The sequence below is a fragment of the Myotis davidii genome, unplaced genomic scaffold (assembly GCF_000327345.1).
Source record: "Myotis davidii unplaced genomic scaffold, ASM32734v1 scaffold27, whole genome shotgun sequence".
Classification (NCBI taxonomy): Eukaryota; Metazoa; Chordata; class Mammalia; order Chiroptera; family Vespertilionidae; genus Myotis; species Myotis davidii.
Genome location: NW_006297821.1, coordinates 3,069,963 through 3,082,851, shown reverse-complemented (window position 1 = coordinate 3,082,851; position 12,889 = coordinate 3,069,963). Strand labels below are relative to the sequence as shown.

At 38.7% G+C, this 12,889-nt stretch overlaps 1 protein-coding gene across 11 annotated transcripts in view; it reads right to left on the bottom strand.

Moving 5' to 3' along the window:
• VPS8 (VPS8, CORVET complex subunit) overlaps positions 1 to 12,889 on the bottom strand; it is a 251,894-nt gene that overhangs the window by 164,496 nt on the left and 74,509 nt on the right. For 9 of the 11 annotated variants that reach the window (XR_001515545.1, XM_006773641.2, XM_006773642.2 and 6 more), the window contains one exon: positions 12,506 to 12,595. The exons of 1 other annotated variant lie outside the window; for it this stretch is intronic. Coding sequence is in view for 9 of the 10 variants with exons in the window: in XM_006773641.2 (XP_006773704.1) it covers positions 12,506 to 12,595 (90 nt within the window). In the remaining variant the exon portion in view is untranslated. Of the gene's footprint in view, positions 1 to 12,505; positions 12,612 to 12,889 lie in introns of all 11 variants that reach the window. One more of the 11 variants, XM_015570420.1, reaches the window with a different exon arrangement.

Genomic DNA, 12,889 nt, shown 5'->3' with positions numbered 1-12,889 from the left:
ATCCAGGCTGAGGGCTGTCAGTACAGCAGTGGTGGTGGGAGCCTCTCCTGCCTCCTCAGCCGTGGTAAGGATGTCTGCAGCTTAGGGCTACTCCTCGCTGACAAGTGGACATGCCCTGAGGGCTGCCGGGCTGCCAGAGGGATGTCTGATTGCCATCTTAGGCCCAATCCCCTGGTCAGCGGGCCTAAGCCAGCAGGTGGTCATCCCCTGAGGGGTCCCAGACTGCGAGAGGGCACAGGCCGGGCTGAGGCACCCCACCCCTCCACCCCCCCGTGCACAAATTTTTGTGCACCGGGCCTCTAGTCATATTTATAAATCAAAGACTGAATACTTTCCCACTAGCACTGAGAGAGATAAGGATGTCAATTCTCACCATTTCTATTCAACATCATACTGGAGGCCATACTGGAGCCAGTGTAATACGGCAGGAAAGAGAACTAAAAGATATCAAGACTAGAAAAGAAGTAGTCATTTTGTCTTTATTCACAGACAACATGAATGTTTATGCAGAAAATCTGATGGAAAATACAAAACAAAATCACTAGAACTAATAAGTGAGTTTAGCAAGACTGCAGGACAGAAAATCAATATACTATAATCAATTGTATTCACGAACAAGCTCAAATTGAAGTAAAAAATGTTGATTACAATAATATCAAAAAATAAAGAAATATTATGCAACTCCAAAAAAAGGCATTCTTGGCATTCTCTATGAACCAATATAAAAAGATCTCTAAGATATATTAAGTGGAAGAAACAAAGTACAAAACCACAAATATAGTTTTCTGTCATTTGTGTTAAAGAAGGACTTATGATATATGGGTAGGTAATATATGTATATGTGCTTCTATTTATGTAAAGAAAATCTGGAAATATACTTAAAAACTTAGTAACAATGGTGATAAGCAGATGGGAACTGAGCAGATGGCATGAAGGGTAGGTGGGAGAGTTTTCACTATATACTTTTTTATACTTTCTGATTTTTGAATCATATGAATGTATAACTGATCCAAAAATTAATTTAATGTTTAAAAAAGAATGGAAGCCAGTAATACAACTATGTACAGTTTATCTCAATTCTATAGAAATATAACTGGCTAGGACTTATAAACAAGAATATACACCAAAACACTGGTGAAATTCAACCATCCTATATAATAAAAGTCTAATATGCAAATCAACTGAATGGCGGAATGACCAGTGAAATGACCAGTCACTATAATGCGCACTGACCACCAGGCAGCAGATGCTCAACACAGGAGCTGCCCCCATCCCGCAGGCCCCAGGCCAGCCAAGGTGGGTGCCAGTGGGGGGCCCCCCAATCACCCCGCTGGTCGCCCCACAGAGGGAGGTGACTGGTGGTGGAGGGGGGGGCCGGCCAGTGAGCAGGCGGCACTGGCTACCCCCACCCCCCATCACCCTGCCGGTCACCTCCAAGGTGGGTGCCCGCAGGGGTCCCCCCCAAATCGCCCCACCAGTCACCCCACAGATCAGCCCTGATCGCCAGCCAGGCCTAGAGACCCTACCGGTGCACGAATTTCGTGCAACAGGCCTCTGGTACATATATAAACCATCTACTATGGACCAGGTACATTGCTAGGTGCTAATGATACATATTTAACAAAACAGATATATTTTATTGTCTGGTACAAAGATGTTTAAAAAGTAGTACTAATGAAGTACAATAAAAGTTAACCAGAGGGAATTATGAAGTGCCATTTGTATAACATTCTTTAAAATAACAAAATGATAGAAATGGAGAACTATGAGTAGTTGCCAGGACCTAAGGAGAAGGTGGAGGCAGAAAGAAAGTGGGTGTAACTATAAAAGGGCAAAATGAGGGGCTTATGTGGTGACGAAAATGTTCCGTATTTTTACTGTATTGGTCAACATCCTGGTTATGTGATTATACTTCAGTTTTGCAAGATGTTCCCATTAGGGAAAATCAACTTAAGGGTACAAAAGGAAATATTTTATTCTTTTTTACAGCTGAATGTACAATTACCCCCAAATGAAGATTTTTAATTAAAAAAAGGATACACACAATCCTCATGCCTGCCCCTAACTGTTCATAACTCACTTAAATAAGGCTACACCATGTAAATTAACTTTCAATCTGGCTTCTTAGAGAAACCAGGTCTTTATCAATTTTGAACATTTAAAACCATAAACAAAATATTAAAGCCAAGTCTATTTTCAAATTTTAAGCCTTCTTTTCTGATTATGAAAAGACAAGGTAGATAGTCCAGTGGATAATCCCTGGTGGCAATCTCCTAGATGCCTGAAAATGAGCTAGGCATCTTCATCTCGCCAGTGGGAAAGGCTAAACTTGTGTTCAACTTTTCACAGGATCTGCAGTCAGAGTTGGGCAGCTGGCATTCCCTGCCAGAACCAGTGCACAACTACCGTGAAGAACTGGTGCCCAAATTCTGATGATCCTCCCCACTTAACCCATTTGGACGGCTTCTCTCACGAGAGCCCTAAAAGAAAGAAGAATAGAGAAGTCCTCAGTCCATCCAGCTATATCTGGTCTACATATGCCTCTCCATGGAATGTTGAGAGATTAAGCCTTCGTGCAAATTTCCAGCCCTTCTGCCCCTAAGATCAGGCGGGGCTGTGTGCTGCTTGCTGCTTGCTAATTGTCCCAAGTCTTTCAACACAAACATAATGAGCAGTGCCTTCTTTAAAAATATTCCTCTTGGGCCCTGATTAGAGCGTTGTTCTTATATGTCAAAGTTGCAGGTGCCATCCCCAGCCAGAGTACGTATGAGAATCAACCAATGAACACATAAATAAGTGGAACTACAAATCGATGTTTTCTTTCTCTCTCTCTCTCTCTTTCTCTCTCAATAAAATCTTTACAAAAATAAGTAAAAAAAAATAGGAAGAAAAGAAAAAAAAAAGAAGATTCCTCTTGATCTCAAAAGCTTGCATGAAGCCCCTGAGAAATGGCTGAATTTTTGCTCTCCAGAATAAAAGAAATAAAAAAGTAAATATATCTCTAATTTCTTCTTCAATGCACATCCCTATAATTGGCCAAAGAAGATAACTTCTCTTGCTAGATATCAGTGTATATTTAAGACTTAATAAAGAAGGCAATGCGAATATGTGAATAAAACACTGAGCTGACAGATAGGAAACCTAAATTTAGGCCTGTCAATTGTTTGAGTGACTGAAGGTATAATCTCTGGCTCTCCCTATTTAATAAGCATAATGTGAAAAGAAATGAGATAGTAGATACACATTCCTTTGCTTTCTGGAGCAATGGCATTAATTCTCAAAATTTATATGGTAAAAGTCAATCAAACAATGAATACTGCATTGTTTAAAAATGATTCCAAATTTTAGCAAAGCCCAGTATACACCAAAATAGATAAACATTCATACACACAGATACACAGATACATGCATATATAATTTATATATACACATACATACATACATTTCCACAGGCTATCAGAGCTAGGCAGCTGGTATTCCAGTATTAGTATACAAACATGGTGAGTGGCTATATAAATATAGATATCTCTCTGTATGTGTAGTAGTATGTGTATGCATGTATTTCTTTTTTTTTTTTTTAAGGAATGTTGATAAAATAATCTAGGAAAAACCTAACTCCCCAGAACCAGCATTTTATGCAAGTGTTGGGGATAAGCCAGTGTGCTGGACACCAACTCAGTTTTCCCTTCCTCAGTTCATCTCAAGAAAGCATGAGTTAGACAAGGAAATTCCTACTGCCTCATTCTGTGATCAGCTTTAGTCTCCATCCACTCGTCGGCATGAACTTTCATATAAAAACATGGTAACAGCTGCTACAACAGTGGCCTTGAATGATCTGCTTCCCATGGAAATATAAATAAGGTTGGAAGGAGAGCTTGGTAACAATATAAGACTTTATTTTCAACATCTTTTAAAATAATATTAGTTTTCAAATCTCTTTAGCTTGAAACATGTTAATAAAATGCCTCATTTTACTTATTTACAACTCTACCTTATTTGGTAAACAAACAAACCTTAGTGTAGAAAAATAAAATAACTCAAAATGCACGAAACTGCTTCTGAAGTAATTTTGAAGCAAATGGTCCACAGACAACACCCTGAGAAACACTGACACAGAAATAAGAGTACTGTGAAGAATATTAACATTTACTGGTTACTAGAAGAGGAAGACCGAACAGAGAAAGTCATTAAGTAGTGAGAGAGACAGAAAAAAAAATAACTTGAGAAGAAATCCTGCCTCAAGAACGAAGCATTGCACATTAAAATTATAATTAAACTACAGAACAACCATCATTCAGAACCACCTGAAGTCTGGCTAACGGAAGTCCTACAACTAGAGAATGAAGGAAGAGCCACATTGAGACTGGCAGGAGGGGTGGAGGCACAGAATGGGCTGGTCTGACACCACATGTGGCCTTTTTTTTTTTAATTGGGAGGGAAATTTGGCTGTGGAGGACCCAATGAGGAGCAAAGGGTCCCAGTCCTACACCAGACTCCTTGGCCCATGGTGTCAGTACTGGGAAGAGAAATCCCCATAACTTCAGGCTGTAAAAACCAGTGGGGATTGTGGCTGAGTGACGCAGAGGGTTGCTGGAATCCCAGGCATTCCTCTTCAAGGGTTGGTGCACAGACTTACTTGGACTCACTTCCTCTGAGCTCCAGTGCTGGGGCTACAGCTTGAAAGGATCCAGAGACATATGGGAAAAAATGAATTGTCTGGCATCAGGGCAAGAACTGGGGGGCAGCTTTCTCCCAGACAAAAGTGCTGGCAGAGTTCACTGTTCCTTGGATAAGACTTCCCTGCCACAATGCAGTCAGCACATCTAAGTCTCCATAAACCTGGCCCACACTGTTTTCCCAGCCTTGGTTAATTCCCTGAGGCCCTGCCCCACCCAATTTGCAGCCTCACCCAAGTTGTTTGCAGTGGCCTTTCTATATGAATGGCTGGCTTGGCTCAGGCTTCAGACTTTGCTAAAATCTCTCAAACAAGCAGTAGCTGACCTCAGCATGCCCAGTAACTCTTGCTAAGTGGTCCTAGGCCCCACACTAGCAGCACCCTGCTTTGGTTCAGAGCTTTGCCTGGGAACCTCCAAACCCCACACAAGTAGCAGCCATCTGCAGATCTCTCTGTAGCACATGGCAGGTGGCCCCAAGCAGGGCACAGGAATTAGCAACTTTGCAACTCCCAGGAGGCCCCAGAACCAGTGCACCCAGTGGTCAGCTTCAAACCACACCAAATTACAACCCCACCACATCCACAAGCAACACACTCAAGGGGTGGACTTGGTGAACATCAAATGCCCACTGAAGCAAGTCCTGCTCCATAGAGGTGTTTCCTGAACAGCACCTCATCCACTGTAGTCGCAGCTGGGCCACATAGCCTATTGGCCTGGGGGCAATCACTCCCAGTGATGCCAACAGCAATCAAGTCTCAACTACAACAGGACAATGCACACAGCCCCCACGGGGTGCACCTAGAGTACCCAGCTCAGGTGACTAAGGAGGCTGAGCCACTGGGCCCTATATGACACCTACCGCACAAGGCCACTCTGTCAATTCCAGGAGACATTACAGCTATACCTAACACACAGAAACAAAACAGGGAGACCACCAAAGTGCAGAGACAAAGAAACAGGTCACTAATTAAAGAACAGAAGAAATCTCCAGAAAAAGAACTAAGTGAAATGGAAGCAAGCAAACTACCAAAGACAGAGTTCAAAACAATAGTTATGAGGATGCTCAAGGAACTTAATGAGGGCTTCAAGGAACTCAGATCAAAAAGGACCAGTTAGGAATAGAAGGTACACTAACTGAAATAAAAAAATAATTTACAGGAATTAACAATATGGGAAGACAAGAATCAAATCAGTGATTTGGAATATGAGGAAGCAAAACCTCTCCTATCAGAAGAGCAAAAAGAAAAAAGAATCCAAAAATATGAAGATAGTGTAAGGAGCCTCTAGGACAATTTCAAGCATACCAATATACATATCATGGGGGTGCCAGGAGGAGAAGAGATGAAGCAATAAATTGAAAACCTAACTGAAAAAATGACAGAAAACTTCCTTACCTGGTGAAAGAAATAGATATACAAGTCTAGGAAATTCAGATAATACCAAACAAGAGAAACCCAAAGTGGCCACACCAAGACACATCATAATTAAAATGCAAAAGGTTAAAGACAAAAAGAGAATCTTAAAAGCAGCAAGAAAAATGCAGTTAGTTACCTACAAGGGAGTGCTCATGTGACTGTCAGCTGATTTCTCAACAGAAACTTCGCAGGTCAGAAGGGAGTGGCAAGAAATATTCAAAGTGATAAAAAGCAAGGGCCTATAACCAAGATTATTCTACCTAGCAAAGCTATCATTTAGAATTGAAATTCAGATAAAGAATTTCACAAGTAAGACAAAGCTAAAAGACTTCATTACCACCAAACCAGTATTCCATGAAATGTTAAAGGGGCTTCCTTAAGAAAAAGAAAAAAAAATGATCAAAAATATGAATATAATGGCAATACATACATATCTACCAACAATTGAATCTAAAAATCAAAATAAATAAACAAGGAGTCTGATGAAGAAAATAGAACCAGAGGCATAGAAACATGGAACAGACTGACGAATCTCAGAGGGAAGGGTGGACGGGGGGAAGAGATTAACCAAAAAACTGAAATGCATACATGCATTATCCATGGACACAGACAATAGGGTGGTGAAGAATTGGGATGGGGCAGGATCCGGGTGGAGGGGGACAAAAGGGATAAAAAGGAGTGGGGGTGGGGATCTGTAAAAATCTCAACAATAAAGATGCGGGGCGGGGGGAGCGGGGAGGACATGCCATCAACTCCTGCCTAAGTTTCCAGCCTACTGACCTACTCTATAGATTTCAGGCTTGCCGAGCCCCAAAATTATGTGAGCCAAGTCCTTGAAAGAAGATAAATCTATGTATCTGTGTGTGTGTGTGTGTGTGTGTGTGTGTGTGTGTGTGCATTCTATTGGTTCTGTTTCTCTGGAGAATCCCGACTGATACAGATGGTCACCGAAACATTAATATAGGAAAGTTGTGGGTAGGGAGGCACTAAACCTATGAGTCTCAGAATAGAAAGAACAAGATCAAATTAGAAATGGAGCTGATAGAAACTTGGGTGGAAAAAAAAAGAAACTTGAATGTATGATACCAGGGAAGCCCAATGGATAGAGTGTTTCAAGAAGTCATTCACTGTGTTGAATACTAATGAGTATCAGTAAGATGAGGAATAAAAGAGTCCACTGAATTTACAGGCATGGAATGAGAGGACGATAAGGAAATGGAGACAACTCTTAAAAGATATTTGGCTTGTAACGAATGTACAAACAGGAGGCTTAAGGCTATTGGGTACGGCTTAAGGCAAAGAAGGGATTTGTTTGCTGTATATTATCATTATTGTTGTTGTTGTAGATTTGAGAGAGAGGGAGAAACATTAATTTGTTGTTCCACTTATTTATGCATTCACTGGTTCATGCTTATGCCTGACTGGGGATTAAACCCATAACATTGGCATATTGGGACAATGCTCTAACAAGCTGAACTACCTGGCCAGGACTGTTTGCTGTTTGACTTTGTTTTAGGATGGGAAAGACTTAGCTGGAAGAAAAAGTGAGTTTCAGCATGTATGAGACAAAGAACACTTTAATTCCTTTCAAGTCTACTAGTTATTATATGAATAAAATATAATTATAGGTTCAAATCTTTCTCAGATAAAAGCCGCAAGATCCAAAAGTTATTTTCTATAGTTAGGACAGGAAAACATGCCAATTTGTCTTTAGAGGAAAGCAGAAATACTGAATGGCATTGTATATTCTGACTCTAAGGAAAAGGTGAGGCCCCCTCCTCAAAGGTGAAGACTAAAACTGAGGCAGCAGGCATGAGTGCCATCTGCTGGTAAAATACAAATTCTCAGTATTTTGACTAACCAGTCTTAATTGGAATACAGGTTACCTGTTCCTAATGACAGTTTACTGATACTGACACAGAATCTCAAATCTTCCCAGTCAGCAAAGATAGTCTTTTAAAAACACTCCTGGTCAGTTTGACATCCTCCTTTTATTCCAATATTCAATAGGATAAACCCAAGAGCTCTTACATCAGCACCAGGTCGTTTTAAACTGAAATATATCTCAGAATTTCTACTAGCCTGCCCTCTGCAGTAACACCGTAAATCCACGTATGACAGCCCTACATCATCTGAAGGCAGCATATCTCCATCTCCTTTCTCCTCAGATTAAACATCCCAGTATTTTTTTTAACCGCTGTTCATAAAACCTCCCACCATCCCAGTTGTGGGATAAATCTTAGTTGTCAACAGTCTATAAAATATCTTAGTGGTTTTATCTCTAACAAGTAGCCCAAGGGTTCTATCACTTTCCTTTATCTGGGTCCTAACACATCATTGGCGCATACTAAGTTGCTGTCAACTGAAATCCTGCCCAGCTAGATTTTCCCAATCCAGTACTCATGCAAGTTAATTATTTGAATCTAATGAAGTATGGATGTTTATCCCTGTTAAATTTCATCTCATAATGATTTTGATTGCATTTCTTGGAGCCAGCTAAATCTGACAAGCCACTCACTAAGTCTTCATCCAAATCAAAGATAAAAACTTGGATATTAAAGAGCCTTAAGATTTAACTAATACTAAACCACCAAAGAATATTCTTTGGGTAGGGATGTTTAGCTACAAATCTATTTACTATTTACTAATCTATTTACTATTTGTATATCTATTTCAGCCATGAGTATAAAGGAAAATCCCGAAAAATGCTCTTAATGAAAGCAAGATGTTATGGAATAGGCATTCCACGAATAACTGTCCACATATTCCTTTCAAAATGGCAATTTATGAGTTTAACGTGGGCATTTTTATGTGAACTCATAAAAAATGTTCACAAACCACATTGGGATTATCAGTAGATAGTTCCTGAAGTTCACTCTTCTTTCAAAAAAATATGCTTTTAGAGTCAAACTATTTTATGATTAAATATTTAAGATTATACACTTCAAACAGATTTATGGCCAACTAACCATGTACTTCACCTAATGGACTGAAGAGCACCTTTTCCAGAAGCAAACAGTCCTTCTGAGGGAAATAAATTGTGTCTCCTCAGCTTAGGCATCCATGCTTAACTGAGAATGGAAATTGATCCAAAGTTACTGACAAATTATCAATAATGGTTCAGATTGGTCAAACAGTATCCTGGATTATAATTCAAAAGGTTTTGAGATTTGAATAATCATAATGCAACTAACTATATATCACATATGCTGGGCTTCAGCTATTTTCATAAATATATTTCTATTTTCCACTTTAAAGACCATTCTCTGTGCTCATGAAAATGAAAGCAAAATATGAAGTGTTGTACTGTGACAGATGTGGACCCTGAAGCCCAACTGCTTAGATTGCAACCCCAGCTCTATCATTTATGAGCTATGTAATCTGAAATAGGTTACTTAGCCTCTCTGTGCCTCAGTTACACTTATGAAGGGGAATATATCAGTACCTACCTTACAAAGTTATGATAAAAATTAAATGAGTTAATATGTATAGAGGGTTTGTAACAGTGCCTGCCACACAGTAAGCATTAAAGGGCTTAGATGTTTACTCTAATTATCAATCTTGATCACCTATTAACAGCACCCCTTGTCACCCATCGTTTCCTTGTACTTGTCTGAAAATAACAGTATAGTACAGTGGCTATTTAAGAGCTGAGCTTTGAAGTCAGAAAGACTTAGATTGAAGTCCTGGCCCCACCACTTACCAGCAATATTACCTTGGGAAGTCACTTAACCTTTATAGGTCTAAATTTCCTCACCTATAAAATGGGGATTAAAACAGTATCTACTGCATTGGGTTCTTGTGAGAATTAAATAAAATGAACGTCACACTCTTTACGTATTATTTGGCATGTAGTATACTAGTATACCTAGTGAATCTTTGTCAAATCCCCTCAACCCTTTGGAAGGCACAGTCTGAATCATACTAATCTCCTTTCTGACAGTCTTCATGATGCTTTTGGCCATATCTTTGGTTGTCTGCCTTTCTCCAATTTCGTAGCTGTTCAGTGCTTTGTAGACAGATATCTCTCAACAAGCCTCACTGTTTCCTTTCTTTTTGGATTATTTGCGGCTAATATGTCAAAATTTAAAAAATTTGCTATTCTTTGTGAACCCATTAGTTTTTTGGAGCAAATAATAATGAGATTGTGCCCATATTTTTTTCTGATATATTTGCTTTATGAAATACAGAATTCATGACAAGTGTATTTTTTGTCATTATTGCAATTTTTTACATAATCAGTTTTCTCTCAAAAGTCCATCCCTCCCACTTGCCAATCAATGATAGAGTAAATCCAGAATAATGGTTCCCACTACGTTTACCTTTCATGAAACTAAATTATTAATAAATCAAAAATTTTATCAGATACTCTTTTAGCAGAATAAAACTTCCCACAGAGATCTAGATGATTAAAGAACATATTCTACTACAGTTTGTTTCTCTGTAAATTTTTGTAATTTGTATGGAAACAATCATCATACTGAGATTCTTTCATATTTCACCATCAAAACATCACTTTTGTTCTTTTTTTCATAGCCTTCCCATGTTCTTCTCCAGCATGGTGGTTTCTACACACACTCACACACACACACACACACACACACCTCACTTGCCCCTTCCAGCTTTCCCTATTAGATGTTTCTTTTCAACAAAGTATACCCTATAATGGCCAGAGTTCTTTTCTGAATACCATCTCCACCACCTCTTGTTAAGAGATAGTTTCGTTAAAATATTGTTTTTTATACTATGTATACTGCAATGGTATACAAAATAATTTATATACAATGTATTGTTCTCAAACAGTTTTGTTCCTAAATGCTTTCTTTCTACCTATTTTTTACTTCTAAATTATCTATTTTTAAAAATTTATCTGGGTTTCTCTACTTTACTGGTAGATTTAATGAACCTCCAGACAAACAGCAATAAAAGTTACTCGCCAGGAAACCCAACCATCCTCTGACCCTTCCAAATGTTAACACTGTATCTGTTCTTATCTTCCAAACTTATAAGTATCAAAGGGAGATGTGAAAAGATGTGAACTGCATCCACTCTTCAACTTCAAAACCCCTAGACTTCTTCTAAATATTTCGGTTAACGTATACAAGAAAAGTTAGTTTGACTAGGCTGCAAACCTTAGATAGCAAGGATCATGTATGTTTTACTCACTAAGTCCCAGTGTCTAGACCAGTGATAGCGAACCTTTTGAGCTCGGCGTGTCAGCATTTTGAAAAACGCTAACTTAACTCTGGTGCCTGTCACATATAGAAATTTTTTGATATTTGTAACCATAGTTAAACAAAGATTTATATTTTTGATATTTATTTTATATATTTAAATGCCATTTAACAAAGAAAAATCAACCAAAAAAATGAGTTCGCATGTCACCTCTGACACACGTGTCATAGGTTCGCCATCACTGGTCTAGACCTTAGTACATAGGGGTTGCATGCTTGGCCCATGGGCCAAATCCTGCCCATAGCGTGTTTCTGAACTGCTCACAGAACTAAAAGTGGTTTTTACATTTTTAAAGGTTGTTTTAAAAAACAAGAACAGGTGAGAGATCATACATGCCCTATATTTTCCCACCTGGCCCTTCTTAGAAAATGTTTGCTGACCCCTAGTATTAGATACTGAAATATTTATTAAAAGAGGAGGTGGCGGGTGGGGGAGCTCTAGTAATGGAGAAGGATAAACAGAGATTTACAACAAGTAGAACTGGAAAGCATCGCAAAGAGTAAAACTCACATAATAAAAACTGTACAGGCCTTAAATTGTTCTTTGACTTCAGTTTTCACTGCATTTTAAGAAAAACTAAAAATCTTTCATTCTCATTTTTTAAACTGTCTGCCCCGTATCTGTCCGTTACGATTTCACTCAATTCGTCCCGGTCATCAAAAGGCAGTTTATTCTAGGGAGGTATGGTGACAATTAGAGCATTACTTAGCCCAATTTGTGTATCAACCTCCCAATGATTCGCATATTTCAGAGATCATATTTTTTTTGTAACTAATCTGTTCCTGAGTCACAGTTACTCTTAGGAAAACTAAATTTAAAACTTGGTAGTCTACCTTTTCTTCAAGTAGTCTAATTAACATAAATGTTAGTCATTAGCAAGGTGTCAGCCACTATAAGGTGTCAATTCACGGGTACACCCTCATACATATAGTCTTTCCTTCCACACAGCACTAAGTAGCTAAGCACTAACACTTCCCGACATTTTTACTCATCTGCTCCCATGTGACCCGTTACTTCAACATTTAATCACACAGAATGCTCCACAAGCCCTGAAATAAAGCTTTGAATACTGAAAATTGTTTAACCAAATCATGAAAGTTCCATTCTTCAAGTAAAATGAAAGAGCAATGTTAGACCTATTCATATCAATTGCTGTTATAAACACATGCAAAAGTGTACCTGAAAATGCTGTTCCATCACTTGGATTTTTCCCTGGTCTGGGCACTTTTTCAGAGCTCGATCTGTATAATGGAATAGGATTTCTACCATCTGTAAGGAAAATAGGCTTGTATAGAAGTTAAAACATATCTCTAAAGTTTTTCATACTTAATATATTCGATCCCCTTAAATAACACAGAATCAGATTTTGTTATTATATTAAAAATAAATGTAAAATTTTAGTGGCTTTATTTTCCAATTTCCTAAACTCTACCTAAAATCTTTCAGCGTCAGGGCTAGTACTAATTTGCTAATCTTTTCTAAAACTATCTCCAGGTTCTAGATTTTAGTAGTATCTATGTTGCTCAGGAGATGAAATACTGAAGTTAAGCTCTTCAGTAATCC